At 41.6% G+C, this 16,360-nt stretch overlaps 1 protein-coding gene across 1 annotated transcript; it reads right to left on the bottom strand.

The window, feature by feature from the left end:
• Positions 1–1,858: 1,858 nt before the first annotated feature.
• On the bottom strand, positions 1,859–16,360 carry ANAPC5 (anaphase promoting complex subunit 5). Its single transcript, XM_074844214.1, has 17 exons — positions 16,115–16,360; positions 15,933–16,012; positions 15,020–15,129; positions 14,423–14,618; positions 13,150–13,216; positions 11,368–11,469; positions 10,033–10,223; positions 9,049–9,130; positions 8,217–8,306; positions 7,093–7,274; positions 6,477–6,612; positions 6,165–6,239; positions 5,268–5,389; positions 4,014–4,121; positions 3,345–3,492; positions 2,595–2,757; positions 1,859–2,191 (listed from the first exon to the last, which is right to left on the bottom strand). Exons 1-17 carry the CDS (start codon positions 16,316–16,318, stop codon positions 1,977–1,979), a joined length of 2,271 nt encoding a protein of 756 aa, XP_074700315.1. The 5' UTR covers positions 16,319–16,360; the 3' UTR covers positions 1,859–1,976.

Below are 16,360 nucleotides of genomic sequence, written 5' to 3'. Positions count from 1 at the left end.
GGATGCAGCCGGGGTGCCCCGGCCCGGTCCTCTCTGGGTACCCCGCACCCCCGCTGCGGGCGCCCCGCGCCCCAGAGGGACATAAATAACCCCCCCTCCATCCTCCCACCGCTGCCCGTCCCGGGGCTCCCTCCCCTCTGCCCTTGTGCAGAGAATTTCCAGCGTGAGGTCGACCGGGTGCAAACTGGGTTACCCACATGAGCTCCCCTGGCCCTTCACTAAACGGTTGCCCAAAGCTTCCAAAATCATCACCTAAAGGGGGTTTTAAAAAACCAATTGTTTGGAAATGGCACAGCAGCCACCGGGCACAGCTCCCACTGGGGTTCCAGCTCTGCAGCGCCGGGACAGAGGCGACGCTGCCACATGGGCACGGCCTTTAGCTCGTACCAGCCCTTTGTAAACATCTCCCTTGCTTTGTATGTGCCAATTATTTGTTTTTTCTTATCGAGCACGTTCACCCTCCTTGCGCCGAGCTCACCTGCAGTTTTCTGATCCACTCCTCATGAAACAGCAGCTTCAACCTTGAGCAGATGCAAAAGCCACGGCTGACACAAACCCTGTTCTTCGTTTTGCTTCAAAACTTGTGGGCACCACTTCGACCTTGCGGAGCTCCCGGCAGTAGGACCATGCTTCCATCTGAGCTTTATGGATAAACGCAGCTATTTTGACCAGGATCTCAAAAGTCACTCTAGAAATCAAGTTTATGCACTTACCGTAAAAATAGCAGATGCTCTAAAAGTTTTATGGATCGAACTCCTCAGCACTGATTAAAACGTAGCTGAGAGGGGGCGAGCCACCAAAACCAGCATTCCCACAAAGCTGGGTTACTTGTCACTGTTAGGCGTCGTTTTTAAGATCAAGGCACTGATTATCTGCCAACAGCCACGCTGCAACGCTAATTAATGAGATGGGTAAACTAACACGGGACTACCCTTGTTTCAACCACACCTCAGAGCTTCTCCCTTCCTGCCTCACCTGGCAGGGCTCCAGCAGAGCCAGGTTTAGGTCTGGTCTTGCTTTCTCCTTGCTAACAATGCCAGTTTAATCTAGCGCTTCCTAGCAGGGTATTCCCAAGCGTTTACACTAATGATGTTCCGCTTTGATATAGTCACAAGGTGAGAGGGGTGGCACCCCCAGCACCAAGGTTCACCCGCAAAAAGTTTACACTCACAAAAGTGCAACGCCATCTGCCTTGAAATCCCACACTGCATCTGAAATGAGATTTTTCTTCCAAAAACGAGGATCTAACTGCTGGAAGTCAAGGGCAGCATATCGGATACCTAGTTGTGATCATTTGTTCACCCATGAAACCAGAGCAGGTGAATTACACGCAGCGCCTAGGGGAGAACACATACAGTGAAAACATTTCAGCTGAGCCGCGGCTTTTGTTCTGCACTAACTTTTCTCAGCCACTCTTTGCACAAGGACACATGTAACAACAGTGCCAGGACTTTGCACCATTTGACCTCTCCAACTGAATCCTGGCCAGCACCAGAGTAGTTTAGTCTAGAGAGCAAACAGCAACTTTTAGACAGGTTAAACGCAAGGACATGTTTTAAATGAGACTCCCCGTTCTATACTGCTTAAAATGAGCATGGAGGAGCTTTGCCTACATTTTCCACTATTTTTTGTACCCCAGTGTTCATAAAGCCAGCATTGATTCTGAAAATGTCACTACTAAGAACAGATATTATTTCATCGTGACTGTGCTACTCCCCTCAGCGTGTTTATAATGCAGTCAAGAGTCTTTTCTTTTTTTTTTTTTCCCCGTTCTGACTCTTTAATTTCAAGTACAGAATAAAAGTGAAATGGGTGGAAACTTACGTCTTCCCTTAAGTCATTACAAACAAAACACAAGTTTGTTCAACAGAAGACCATGATTTATTGGCAGTTATTTTGAAACACAGATGACTGAATATAATAAAAAGACATTTGTAAAAAAACAGGAAAACAAACGAATCTCATCTTTAATTGCATCACTTGAAGGCATTGATTAAGGGGACACCATGTGCCGGCAGTTCCTGGTGCAACTGACGGAACAACATGGCACATTTGTTCCTTTCCTGGGTCTTGCCTAGGGTGTGGAACAGCCGGGCTTGGAAGTAGAGAACATCTCTGAGCTGCTCTTTGCAGTCCACTTTGGCAAAGTAAGTCTTGGCTTCGTTTAGATTCAAGATCGCAGATTCCAAAGCTGTGGAAAAAAGGGGGACAGTCATATTTAAGATAGTATCACAATAACAACTCCAAGCAGTACAGCTCAGTTCTAAGGAGCACAATTAGAAATTCCTCAGCTTTTCAAAACAATTTGTGTCTTAGCAACATGGTCTTTCAGTTAGTTTCTGTTATTCAGCCTTTGCTGCAAAATATGGGTGTGAAAGTATGCAGATAAACAAGATTCCATCATAAACACTGCATCTATTGAATAACTAAGTCCAAATTAATTTTGCTATCCGATAGCTAGGTAAAACACACTCTGCTGTATCATTTAAACTTTTTTAACAGTGATCGTGCAGCAGGACTCCAATATATACACTGGTTTGCACTTCTCAACTTCTGAGCGCAGTTTCAGTGAGGAGAATTACTCTTCACGCTACCTTCAATCTTCTTTTGTGGAGTGTAGGAAGCTGCAGAAGCCACCTGACATTTGGCCACCAAGAACATGGCACAGCCTTTGTCCAGGACAGCTCCGTGGGCCAAGACAGGTTCTATTGCCATGTGCAGAATATTCAGGGCTTGTTCAGGAATGCCAAGGATCAGCTGAAAGAGAAATACTTGCTGGTCTAATACCAGAATCCACTGGTGAGAGCAGCTTCTTCAGAGAAGACCAACATAAGCCACATCTGTTTCTAATAACACAACACACCGCAGGCAAGGACATAAATTTTTTCCCCACAATCTTCTTTTAAATCTAAACTTATTAGTAGAAATGAACTACTATCTGAAATAATTAGGCATGGCTTCTCTGCTGCAGTCAGTGCTGACAACCACGTCTCTGCCAGCTCAGAATAAACAGTATAACTGAACTCCATTACAAGCATTATTTTTAATTCAAACGCATGCCAAACTGTGCTACTAGAAAACCAAAATACTAGCAGAAAAAATAACAACTGAAAAAATGAAGGCAGGGCCAATTTGCCTGCTTAACTACACATCTTACTAATACACATGAAACTCAACTTTTAACAACTTCCTCAACAGATTTTACATTTAGAATATACTACTTCAAAATCGATAATTTAAGTCCAACAAGGCTGTGTTCTTAAATCTCACAGGAGTAAAAGCAGTATCCAGATCCCCAGAATAAACGTTGCCCTCAGCCCTGTGAAAACACAAATCAGACATACCTGGGAGAAAGCCAAGTTCAGCACAGTTTCAGAAGCCAAGTACTGCAGACTATATTCTCGAGAGAGGGCAAGAGCCTGCAGCAGGACGGGCAGCGCTATGGTATGACATGAAGATCTCCAGTAGAGCTCTGCTATTGACAGCAGTACACTAACCAAAACAGGGGGAGAGAATTGCAAACATTTTCTTTTGATGAAAGATGTCCACTTGTTCCCCAATTATTCCATCCATAATGGTATGGATTTTATTCTGAATTACATTACTGCATATACCATAAACTTCAATTACACCCTTAAGAGGAGATGCCACTGACACACAAAAGATTAAACAACACTGAAACTACTCTGAAGGTTAGGACCAAGCTACAATTACACACATGTTTCTATTCCCTATTTATTTTGGATGCAGTGTTTCCTCCTTCCCCAAGTCTTCATGGAACTTTAAAATAAATTTTCTACCTTTTAGCTTCCATATTAAAGTTTACTAGGTTTCAATTCCGCAATAGTTCGAGGATTCCTCCACACCATGATTAATAAATGAAATTATTCTGTAATCTCCAAATCATAGTAGGTAATCTGAAGACTAATGAAGTCTGAACACAGACAAATTGAAACGGCTGATTCTAATCACTGCAAAGTGGCTTTAAGAGTCTGAAAATTAAACATTCTTACCTAATCACCATCTCAGTGTTCTTGATTTTCTGGCAGTGGATCAACAACTTCTGCAAAAGTTTGTGTGCCTCTGACATTTGATTTTGGGCTTTCAAGACAATGGCTTTTCTGCCGTGGTAGAAAGAAAACATCACTGATTGTATATTTATACTTTAGATACAATTCTGCTCTTCAGAACACAGTAAAATAGGTCTCTTTTTGTGACCTCTGTTTGTTGTAACTGCAGAATGGCATTCTGGCAAAGCGTACGCATGCTACACACACCGGCAGGGGGGAAAAACAGATATCTCTGATTCCAACTGGACAACTCACAGGCAGAAAGGATCCAACTCATAAATCAGCTTTAGATAGAAGACAGGGATTGCCAAAACCAAAGGCCAAACAGGCAGCAGACGCAGGAGGGCATGCAAGCTAGAAAGCATAGGTAATTATTTGTAAGAAAACCAGGTATGAGGTCAAGTAGCTAAAATTGGCTCGAGCTAACAACGATATGGAGCAACAGGGAAATGAGAAACAAATACACAGCAGTAGGGGATGTGTACAAATGCCCTGAGCCCAGACACCGAGTAGAATATTTAAGGATCAGGGAAATCATAAACAGTCCAATTCCAGAAGGACAAGCATCAGGTCCCACAGCTTGAATACTGATCTTCCGGCTTACTGGCACTGGTTATGTTTTTAGGTGTTTTGCCTCATTGAAAATCAACAAGAAATTGCTTTTAACAGTAAGTTGTTTTACATACTCACCAAATGACAAGTTTTAACCCTACCTACTTCTAACATATCGTTCTCATTTAGAAACAAGAACCCATTAAGGTGAGAGAAAAATCATATTGTTCCATTTCATAGATGTAGAAACCAGGACACAGATGAAGACACTCAAGCTCAGACCAGGCCTGAGATCCCTGGCTATGGGATGTACAATTCTGCTTTGTGCTTAGGCTGGAGTACAGTTACCATGTCAGATTTTGAAGAAGCATTTTGTTTTCTCACAACAGATCTACAGCTCTACAATAACACCAACTTCAGCAGTGCTATTCCAGTTCTTAAAATGTCCAGAGAAACAACCAGAAGTTATTACTGCAGAACACAGTCTAAGGGAATAAGCACTACAGGTTAGACAACATGACCATAATTAGTTCTGGAAAGGGAAGAACATGTAAGCACACGTGACCGCCAGCAATCGTTTTGCTAAATTTTTCATTATCTTCATGGGACACACCTGCAAGTGTATGCAGATTCATGATTTCTTACCTGTATACGCCTTCAATGCTATTAAGTGCTGTAATTCCTGCTACAAGAGAATCTGCTACATGGTATCTGCCATCATTCATGGCTCTCTCAAACTGTATTTTCTGATCAAACAGCATCCAAAGCTAAACAAAAGAACATCCAGGAACAAGTTTTAGAAGTTGTGCCTGCTCATTTTCTAATCCCAAATTAGAACACGCTTTTTATTTTCCCCTGTGGATATTTATGTCTAGACACAACTAATTCCACTGTCTAATTACTGTATTTACTAAATTACTGTCCTCAACAGAAATGCTCAAGTCTGGATTAATGCTTCAATACCAAAGCTCACCTATTTGACTGCATTTTAAGTAAAAAAGCTCTTTTACATCATTATTAATGCTTTGAAAGAGTAGAATTGTTCAGTAGCAAAAAGAGAAGGACCAAACTGTATGTCATGGAATCTCGAACACTCCGATGTAAATACTATCTTATAGGCCTGTGTGTTAATGTGCTTCCCAGAGTCACACAGAAACCGGCCTACTCTCTCAGTTATTTCTGGATTGTAATATATCAAAATAAGTAGCACTAATTAAACAGAACTTTGAAGCTCCAAATCAATGCAGAGCTTTAATCCTGTATGTGCTCACGAAGGAGATGTATATTTCTCTGTCAATGACATTTCTATTTAAACAGCTTTTTCTTAGGAGGCTGTGGTGAGACAAATGTCTCACCAGTCTTAAAACAGAGGCATCTTTTTCATGTTTCTGTAGAAAAGTTTATGCCACAGCTTCCTGTGAGGTCAGGAGCCAAGTGAAATTAGCAAATGTGTAGCCTTGAGGAAAGAATTCAGATGCAATGGAATTCAGATCCCATGTATAATAGTTACATAATTTACAGGTTAAATTATAAATATTCTACCTGTGCATGCTGACTATTGGGAGGGAATCTCTCCTTTAGATGTTTCAATATTTCAGAAGCAGCTGCAAAGTATCCCTGTAACACAGGAACAGCACTCTGATGAATGCACGCTGGGGCAAGCACCACTCCCCTCGATTTCAACACAACCTTCATGGAAAGAACTTGCCAAGCACAAACCCTGCATTTTCTTCACCCCCAACACAGACATTAAAGGCAGAACAAAACACGAGTCAAGTCTCGCCCTCTCTGTCAATAACACCCACACGCCTTCTCACCCAGATGACATTTTGTGCAACTAGCCATAAAACTCACCTGCTCTGCGTGTAGCTCAGCCAGGTGACACAATACTACCGCGAAGGACTCTGTGTTATTCTGCTGAACGCCCACGTTCACAGCCTCCAGACTGTTCATGCTCAGCAGTGTTTGGGCTTGTTGAAGTGCCATGGTGCTTGTGCAAGAGAAACATCTTTTAGCTTTCAAGCAACAAACAATCGCCATTTTTAATCTATGGTCTTGTTATGACAACAGTCTACATTTTCTGGTAAGACAGGGGCCTGGGGGAGAACGAAAACCTGTAAAACAACTGCTATTCAGGAACTCTGCACTATGCAGGCACATCAAGTACTACATACCAAAAGCTGCAGACAGCCTAAGCACAGAGATGCTGAAAATGGGGGCACAGGAACAACTTGTGATCTATTTGCCGCTACTAAATGGAAACTCAATCCCTTCTCCAGCACGAGTTTTAAAGGAACACAAGAGAATGGAAATAATTGCACTCAGCCTGTACTGAATCACAGTCTGATTGCTTTATTTTAGTGCACTGGAGAGACACAGTCACTTGTTACACCTATATAAATAACTCAAAATGCATTATGTGCTAATAAGTACAGTGAGCTAACCCAAGAGCTCAAAAGAAAGAAAATACCTGCGGCCGTATAATCTCCAAATGGCAGTCTTCTGTGCTATACTGATATCAATAAGCTCTGACAAACTGTGTTTCCAGTGCAACAGATCAGAATCTTTTAAGGCATCCATTAGTTTGTTGGCAGCCTTTCCTGCAAAAGCTCTTTGCTGAACCAAGGACTGTATTCCCAGGGAAGCAAGGTACTAGGAAGAAATAAAAAAAAAAAAAAAAAATACCAACAGCATTGAAAGACTAATAGAGTACAGGATGCTTACAAATTTCATCGGAGCAAGAGTTCTAAACTAAGAAAAAAATCCCAAAGAGGTGATGTTATTCAGCACAGACAAAGGAACACTGCTCGAGGCATTTCTTTAAATACCCACTTATGCACACCCACACTATGTGAATGCCATTTTGTCAGATGTGAAAGGTAATTTCCACTCCCCCACACAGAAGTCTTAAAGAGGATGACAGGGCTTGTACCTGGATTTCTCCAACGACGAAACAGCTGTGAAAACACAGAGCCTTCCCTCCCCTTCCCCACCAAGCAGCCATGTCTGCTCTCGTCTCCCAACATCAGCAGTTTAGTTCCTTTTAGAACAATTCTCTTAAAGAGTTTGCAGATCTTGAGGAAGACAGAACCAAACAGCCAACAGATTCAGGGCACAAAACTATCTTAGGGGAGGGCTGCCTTGCAAGATTTCACAGCTGGGACGGAGCTATACAAGTAAACATGTGTTCAAAGGCCTGCCAGAGGCATCAGCACTGAGTTTCAGGGAAGGCAGAGGCTTAAGAACCTCCCTTGACACCAGCAGATTGTGCTACAGGCCAAAGGCCAAAACGGTGCACGGAGCCAGGCTAGTAGCCACAGAGTTTTTCTGCCTGAAAAACAAACAAGTTAGAAGGAAAACCAGTGAGCCTTGCAATAATGCACTGGCATTAAAGCAACTGAACTCTGGTTTGTTAACATGAAGAGTAAAAACAGTAGAAACCGCTACATTTTGGACTGTTAAAACAGATTTGTCTAAATTCAGTTATGTATTTTGAACAGACCAGCCACAAAACCCCAAACCCTATCACGCGTGCTCTCCTCACCACATGTTTTTGTTCTAGAATAAAGTTAAAGATAAATGAAACGGACTTACTGGCAAACCAAAATGTAAGGATTTGTTTACAGAGTGCTCCAGCAGAACACAGCTATCGAATATCTTCTGCTCCAAGATGTACAACCAGCTCTATCAAAGAAAAAAAGATAAAATCTCATTGCAAATAGCTAATGGGTGCAGCACTTTTACCTTCTCTTACTTTTTGCACAGCCTGCACAAAAACTCACTGGAAATACAAACCACTCTTTAGAATTAATATGATACTAAGGAAACTTCTATTAAATGCTGCACAGCAAAACAGATCAAAAGTGCAGCTAGGCTGGGACACTGATTTGACAGCGGTCGACGCTGGAGGTTCAGACTAATGCACAGAAATCCCATTATAACTTTGCTGCGGAAAGCAGTATCTCAGGAGTTTGATAGCACTGATGCCAATTCATTATATCAATAATGTTAATTACAGAACAAAATACAGAGGAACCTAAGTCCTTCCCTCCTCCTTTTTGTTTGCTCAAAAGAAGGCTGATTACACTCTGAGAATCCAACAGACAATAAGGAGGAAGTTTAGGAAATACTTTGTCTTTTTAAAACATCTAAGCTTAGTTGTGAGTTCTTAGTACTGTGGGATCACAACTCCCGTTTAAGAAAGTAATCCTTCATTGCAACAAAGCCATCCCATGATCTCCCTACAGCTTGTTGCTTGTGACCCATCTGCCAGAAGCAGCGTCATCCTGTCACCCTGCTGCTGGACAGTCACATTTAAATTACTGATGCATTTGATGAGATACTATTGTAAGAGTGTTCACGGGGCAAAGGCTCAGATAACAGAGGCAAAGGTGACTTAACCTCTGTTTCAACACAACTATCTTACCAGGCAGTGCTGCAAGCAAACATGGTCGTTAGACTCCTGTGCAATTCGGATGGCTTCCTGAAGTGCAAGTTCAGCCTGCTGGCTATCGGCAAACAAAAAGGGAGAATGTATTAGTATTCCCACAGGGCTTAAAATACAGCATTATGATCCAGAGGAATATTGATCTAAATTATGCATATCACACTCAGAAGATAACTGATTGTAGAAAGCCTGTATTTTCCTCCTAGCACTTTAGCAGAATATTCTAGTCTTGAGGATAATTTGCAAGCCCCTACAAAAATGCAACTGTAACCCCTAAGTGGGCTTTCCAACCCCGTACACGCCAGTGTGCCAACCTATTGTTTGAACAGGGGCAACGTGAAGTATCTGCCTGCATAGAAAAATGTTGCTGCTCTCAGTTCTGCAGATGTCCTTGCTATCTCCAGTCCTTTTACATGATGCATCCAGGCAGCAGTCAATAAATGAAACCATATGAGAGATGGGTAAGCCAGCTTTATCAATAAAATAACACCCACCCCTATGGCATTTTAAAATTAAAAAAGCTCAGATGGCGCTTTTTTTTTTTTTTTAATTATTCTTTCTTCCTATCATCAGCTCTATGTTGATTTGAACATTAACAGAAAAGCAACCACACTTTCTTGATAATATAGCTGAAAATAGGCATTCGTGTCCATTGACCTTTCTGAGGTCATGGAAATGTAGCAATTCAGAACTTAAATACCTAGGAACAGTTGCAACCAGACATTGACAAATGTCAACTCTTACCCTGCTGTAGATGGCTCAGTTATTATGGAAACCAAGTAAATGTCAAAATAAACCAAAACAAATTAAGATTCCAAGAAAATTCCAACCCAACCCAACTACAGCTGTCATCAAGTTAGAGAAAGTCCCTCCTTCTCCTGAACAGATTTTCAGAATGAACAAAAGGTCTATTTATCAGCAACATGATGAATTTTAGTTGTGTGGTACAATATATGAACTTACTAATGGCCAAACCGGCAGTGCAGTGCAGCTAGATTCAGAGCAGCGTATCTCAGGCTCCGACCGTAACCTTCATCTCCGTTGCTTTTGCTTTCTGCTCCAGTGAGAATTAAACGGTCAAAATAATGAAGGAGGCTGTGTGTTGAACTGAAGACATCTTGCACTCTGAGGCTATTTAAGTAGCTTAAATAATGCTAAAAATTGAAGCAAAGCCAGCTTTAACTATATAGAACTATTAAAACAAAGGTTTTCTTTATAATTACTACGTATCTTCTTACTGAGAAAGGTTGCCTAATGAGGCAATCATGAAATACTGTATGGCCAGAAAACTGCTTGACCAGAAGCTGCAGCAATACTGAGACTACCTGTGCAAAAGTTTTATAAACCTTGGACAAAACTGGTTGTTTTCCCTAACAGGATCTTCCAAACGGTGTCCCATTGGCCAAGATCTGGCCGTCAGAACTATCCCACCCAGTCTGAGACCTCTACATTGGCAGAATCCCTCTATTTATGTGCTAAGCAAGAGTGGGAATGAGGCATGACTCCCGCAGTGTCATGAGCACTGCTTCCAAACGCTGTGCAAATAGAAAGGAGATGCTAAAACTGTGTATTTTCTTCCTGGTACTGAGACCTGGGCAGAATAGCCCTTCATGTCAGACAAACAGGACAGTGGAGAGGACTTGGGGAGTTGTGAAGTCCAGCCCCTCCTAGTGCAGCCCTTTCAAAAACATGTCCCCAAATGGGAGCAAAGAAAATCCTGTCTGCCTCAGCCCAGGGCTACTGGGAGGAAGAGTTAGAAAGTAAGGCAGGAAAGAGTTAACTGGGAACTCATGGAACTTGCTCAAGAATAAGCTGTCCAGGAACAAGGCAAATGCTCACAGCACAGGTCTGGAAACAACTCTCAACGCAAGTCATCTATTGCTTTCTGTATAAATTGCTATTAAGCACCAGAAGTAAAGTGAAGGTCAATAAGCAAAATCAACAGATATTGCACTTAATACAGACTTTTAAACTTAGGGAGTATGAGGCCTGAAATTTCTTAGGAAAATGTGTGTAAAAGAAGTTTTAGTTCAACAAGAATGCACTCACATAGTCTCCCTTAAATTAAGAGGATTATATCTGTGCAAGAAGCTAGATATGTGGTTAAATACTTAGCTTAATTAAGGTTTCTGTACCTTCAGGAGTTTCAGTCTGAATTACTAAACATTTACATGCAACTTGCTCACATTTTTATCATCTGCTTATATTTCAGTATCGAATAAATTACTCCCAAATAATCCCATCCTAGAGATAAGAAATCCCTTTACAACCATTTTGGATGAAGAAAAAAATACTTACTGCTTCAGCAAAGTCTGGATTAAATTTTAACAAGTTGTTCAATTCCTTTTGTAAAGATGCTGGAGTAAGAGCCTTTGTTTCGTCATTCTTCAGTAAAGAAGCCTGGATTAAAAATGGAAAAGTAAAAGTAAGATAAGTAGCTCAAACTGCAGGGTTACAATATATTTTGATACATGCTTGTCAGTTTGTTATCTGCTTGGAGAGAACATTAAAGATGATTTTGTAACAGCTCTGTCTATTGTGATGCTGAAACATCAGTGGCAATTTTATTCTATACTATAGTATAGCATTCACTTTCCAAGATCAGAGAGACCAAGTGAAGTAAAAGCTTATTTGAAGAACCGTTTGAAGGTATTTAAAGAATTCCATCTAAGTTTCTCTTTGAAGAACTAATACAACGGATCGCTCACTAGAATTACATGTATCTTCTCACCAAAAAAAAAAAAATCATGAAACTAAAAGTAAATCCATAGTTTGATTCGGGAAGTAGATCAATTAATAAAAAATTACAATGATCTAGTTCCTAGAATAAGCATCACTGAATAGTGAATAAAGAGACTTCAAATTTCAGAACCTCCTAAGCATCCCAATTCCTCCATAATACTCTAAATAGGAGGAAAAAAATAAATATTAATTAGGAGGAAAAAAATGTTAATTAGGAGCAAAAAATATTAGGAGCAAAGAATGTTAATTAGAAGAAAAAAAATAAATGTATACACACAACTGGAGCTAGATCACAGGGGTCTGTGTGCCTGCGGTGCCAGCAACTGGAGTGGGGACCAGAGGTGACAGAGGCCTGTGTGTCTGTGGTGCCAGCAACCGGAGCGAGCGGGAGTACGTGTGTCAGTGAGTGACTGCTGGTGAACATCCACCCAGACTGGGCAGAAAGTCGGATAAACAGCTTGAGAGCCAAGTATTGAAACAGTGATAAGACTGGGCCAGATATGTCTCTCTGAATGAGGGAACTGGAGGAAGTCCAGGCCAACCAGGAGGTCCCAAGCCAACTGATGAAGACCGTGGGGCCTTTGGGTCAACGGAGAGATGCGTTTGTATGTGCGGTGTGTCCTTCTGCTGGAGGCAACTGGAGACCAGACAATCCAGGGGCCAGTTACTTGATAAACTGAGCCTATAAGCCCAGTTACTGGTGGAAGAGAGAGAGAGCGCACACGCATGCAAGAGCATACATGTGTATATATTTCACACGAATAGACCTTCATCCTCATCAGCCAGAGAGGGGAACAGGCTAACAGACAGGATGCTCAGCCTCAACACTGGTTGCACCAGGGCTCATGGAGCTGCAGGAGCCTTGTCGTGATCAGGCTACCGGATTCAACAACCCCAACAGTAAAGAACCTAATGGCACTAAGAAGTTACTTTAAACTTTTAAAATGTATATGAAACATCAGGTAATAGATTTTATTTTTTTTAGCAAGCTATTATAAGCATGCAGTGCATTTACTGACATCTGTGCCCATGTGTCTTTCTGCTCCATTTTGTATTTACCAGCTGGAATAATCAACAAAACTGCACATTTCACAGACATCAAATCTGAGGCAAGTGGTCAGAACAGAAGTGACCTTCTCAGAATCAAATATAATCATATGGTGTAAAGTCTAGATAAAACACTTTTAGCCCCAAGAGCTCATACTGAGCAACTACATGCAAGAGATCAACAAATCTTTAACAGATATAAGAAAACATCATGTCTGACACTGTGGATGAAATTGAAGGTGAAACTCATGTTATGGATCATTTACTCAACTTTATTCAGAATTAACATACCTGCTGAGAAAGAAAATACTCTGCTTGTTTCTGGGAAAGAGGCCCACTGCAAGATATCTCTTCTTCCCTGATAAAAAGCACTCTGGTTAGAAACAAGGCCAATGAAATAGAATACAAGGAAATAAATTTTATTAGACACTCCATACTTTTATCAAGTTTTATGATATTATAGCTCAAAGCATGAAAGGAAACTAAGGGGAAAAAACTTAATAAAGAATAAAATCTCCTACGTCAAAATTAGCAATCCAAATTATTTCAGACAGTTCAGTTGCAATCTTCAACCTGCAGAGACCATAGTCAATATGAATGTTACCCTAAATACACATGAAAACCCAAATAAAAACAGCAAATAGAAGATTTGGGGTTGACACATTCAAATGGCTTTGCTCTGGTTTTCCTTTTTTCTGAAGACAGTCACAATGAAATGAACTGGCACTTTGGCCGCATACATCGCTCCAGAAAACAGCTGTTCTGCAAGAGCAGATAGAAGTTTATTCCACAGAAAGGCAGCAACTACAGCAAATAGCCAGAAAGCTGCTAACTGACTCATGCTGTAGCAGGGCATGCACAAACAGGAGTCTATATAAAGACAGTTTAGAAAGTACATTTTAACTATATGGATACACAAAATGCTTTTAGGATTATTCTTACAGCGGAGCACCTCTTTAGCGGGTGAAAAGTCTCAATATTTGTTTCTCATTTTTGATGTAAATAGACACAAGTTCTTTTATTTGGAGAAGGATAAAAAGAGAAACCAAAACCATTAAGCTTAAACTTTTCCTTAGCAAGCAATCTTTCCTCGTTGGAAGCAAAAGTGACCTCTCCAACAGCTTTGGCACATCACACACTACCACAACCACAGAAGTCGTTCAGCGCGGGCTGTACAAAAGGGAACTGTGGGCAGCATCTGGCCTTTAGCCTGCGATTCCCTAAGCGAGCATGAGAACAGGACTGCCATCTTCTACCAGTGAGCAGAACTGCTGCCATTTACAAGTGTTACCACATGGTGGCACCACGGAAACGGAGAGGCCACGCAGCTCTGCCAGTGGGCAGGAGGCTTTAAAAAACAAACCAACCCAAGATTACAGTACACTGTATCTCAATACTGCAGCTGAAGTCGTTAGTGATAGGACACACACAGGGCCTAGATGAGCATTCGTGGAGTTCGGAAGGTTTAACAGGATAAAGCTTAAGTTTAGTCTGATGTGTACAGAAGTAATCTGAAATAAGACTAATTCTCTTAAAAAGAAACGCTTTAATATTAATGTATCACCTTAAAGGTACATCAAGTTCTTCTTTCTCCATTTTCCCCTCCAGTTCCTCTGTATTTGTCAGTTCCATCTCAGTCTCATCAATTCCATTTTTTTTCTCATCATTCTGAAAGTACTGCTGAAGTGCAGTGTAAAGTTTATAGACCTGACTAAAAGAAAGCTTATTGTATGCCAAGATCATATGGCGCAGAAACAGACCTGCAAAGGAAAACATCTGTTATGACAACTGTCTGTAAGGTTGCTGTTTCAGGGAGGAGACTAGAAATCATAACAACCAGAAGCTTAAATGGCATTATTTAATTTTGCTTGAGTGTCTCATCTCAGCCTACCAACTGAAAAAACTCAATTTTACAGGGTGTAAATCTGGTATTAATTTAGAAGCAAATCTCATAGACTATCTGATCACAGAAAAATCATTAAGATCAGTAAGAACTGCAATATATGCAAAATTATTAGTTAATATGAAACATCTGAGCAAGAGAAAAATCATATTTTCAATCTTTACACCTCCCCAAAAAGAAAACCAAAGCTGATCCTGAGTGAATTACATTAGTGATAGCTATCCCATCAAATATAGCTTATGGATAACAATTAATTACCTACTACACTTGTTTTATGAACTTCTGGCTCTGTCCCTGTAAATGAATCTGAAAGATCATCAAAAAATTGTTCCATGTCTTTCAATTCTCCTTCTGCCATAAGTTTTAGCCTAAACAGGGAAAAAAAAAAAAGAACACCTTTTTTTAGGGTATTAATAATATGCATCAAATATTGTTCTATTTCAGGTATAGATGAGTAAACACAAACAGAACCAAGTGGCAGCTAATTCATTAAGCCCAGAAGGTTTTTACACTGATGAGCCAAATCAAAACATATTAAATATTAATAATAAGGCAAATAATCAGGTTTAGGGTTTTTTTTTTCCTTTTTAAAGAGTTCTTTTAATAAAGAGAACGATTAGAAGACATTGTTATTCTTTCAACAAAACAATTTGGAACCCAAAACAGACTGATTTTTAAAACCAGATCTTCTGTATCATAGAAACTTTAAAACAGATGGCTTTGATGTTTGGTTTGTGTATCTTTCAGAACTTATTTACGAAAACCAAGAAACCTGTAGAAGTACATTTCAGCTCCAAATGTATGACTTTTTAAACTATACATTTACACATACAGAGCACTTCTTCACAAATATCAGAGTAGACATAGATAACACAGAGCACGCATATAATGGCTTTATCACCTTTCACAGAAATACTGGTTGTAGCAGCAGTATTCTCACGTTTCCAACACAAAACACAGAATCTACAAGAGTGAAGGGATTAACCGAACAACGCAAGCAGTTCCTTGGGCTGGCTCGCTCTGAATTCGGGCCCCCCCTCCACTGAGAGCTCACAGCGGGGGCCAGTGTCCGGCCCCCAGCAGCTTCCCCCCCCGCCCCTTCCCCAGACGCAAGGACCCGGTTTAGGGGTTTCCTGAGGGCGGGAAGGGGAGGCGCGGCCCCGGCTCCCACCTGATGTGCACGGAGCTGGCCAGGTGCGGGCAGGACTCCTCGATGGCCTTACGCAGTCGCGACAGCGGCATGTCAGGGCCCTGGGGAGAAAAGCGACATGTCGCGACAGGCCACAATGTCAGTGGCCCCTTGGGGTCGCCCTCCCGTCCCTCCCAAGCTCAAGGCCCAGGCCCGTCCCCGACCTGCAGCAGCGGCAGTAGCAGCCGGTTGAGCCGCCGCCGCTCCAGCAGGCCGAGCTGCGCGCCGGCGCGGCCCAGCTCGCTCAGGAGCACCAGCAGCGCCATCTTGTAGGGGGTGACCCAGTCCTTGATGCCGAAGACGTTGGCATGCACCACGCCGTTCGTCATCATCGGGTTGAAGTAGAGGCTCTCGTGCACGCTCGCCATGGCGGCACCCGGCCGCCGCCCCGTCGCCCGGGAAACCGGGCT

This window comes from Strix aluco, chromosome 18, assembly GCF_031877795.1.
Source record: "Strix aluco isolate bStrAlu1 chromosome 18, bStrAlu1.hap1, whole genome shotgun sequence".
Lineage (NCBI taxonomy): Eukaryota > Metazoa > Chordata > Aves > Strigiformes > Strigidae > Strix > Strix aluco.
This window is presented reverse-complemented; position numbering and strand designations above follow the sequence as displayed.

What these genes read in the sequence shown, in the direction of transcription:
- ANAPC5 (XM_074844214.1), bottom strand. Translation starts at nt 16,318, where the DNA reads ATGGCGAGCGTGCACGAGAGCCTCTACTTCAACCCGATGATGACGAAC. An exon ending in CACTGCCGGTTTGGCCATTA is followed by an intron (nt 9,131 to 10,032) that starts GTAAGTTCATAT and finishes GTTTGCCGATAG; the next exon opens with CCAGCAGGCTGAACTTGCAC. An exon ending in TGGAGATTATACGGCCGCAG is followed by an intron (nt 6,613 to 7,092) that starts GTATTTTCTTTC and finishes CTCTTGCACAAG; the next exon opens with CACCATGGCACTTCAACAAG.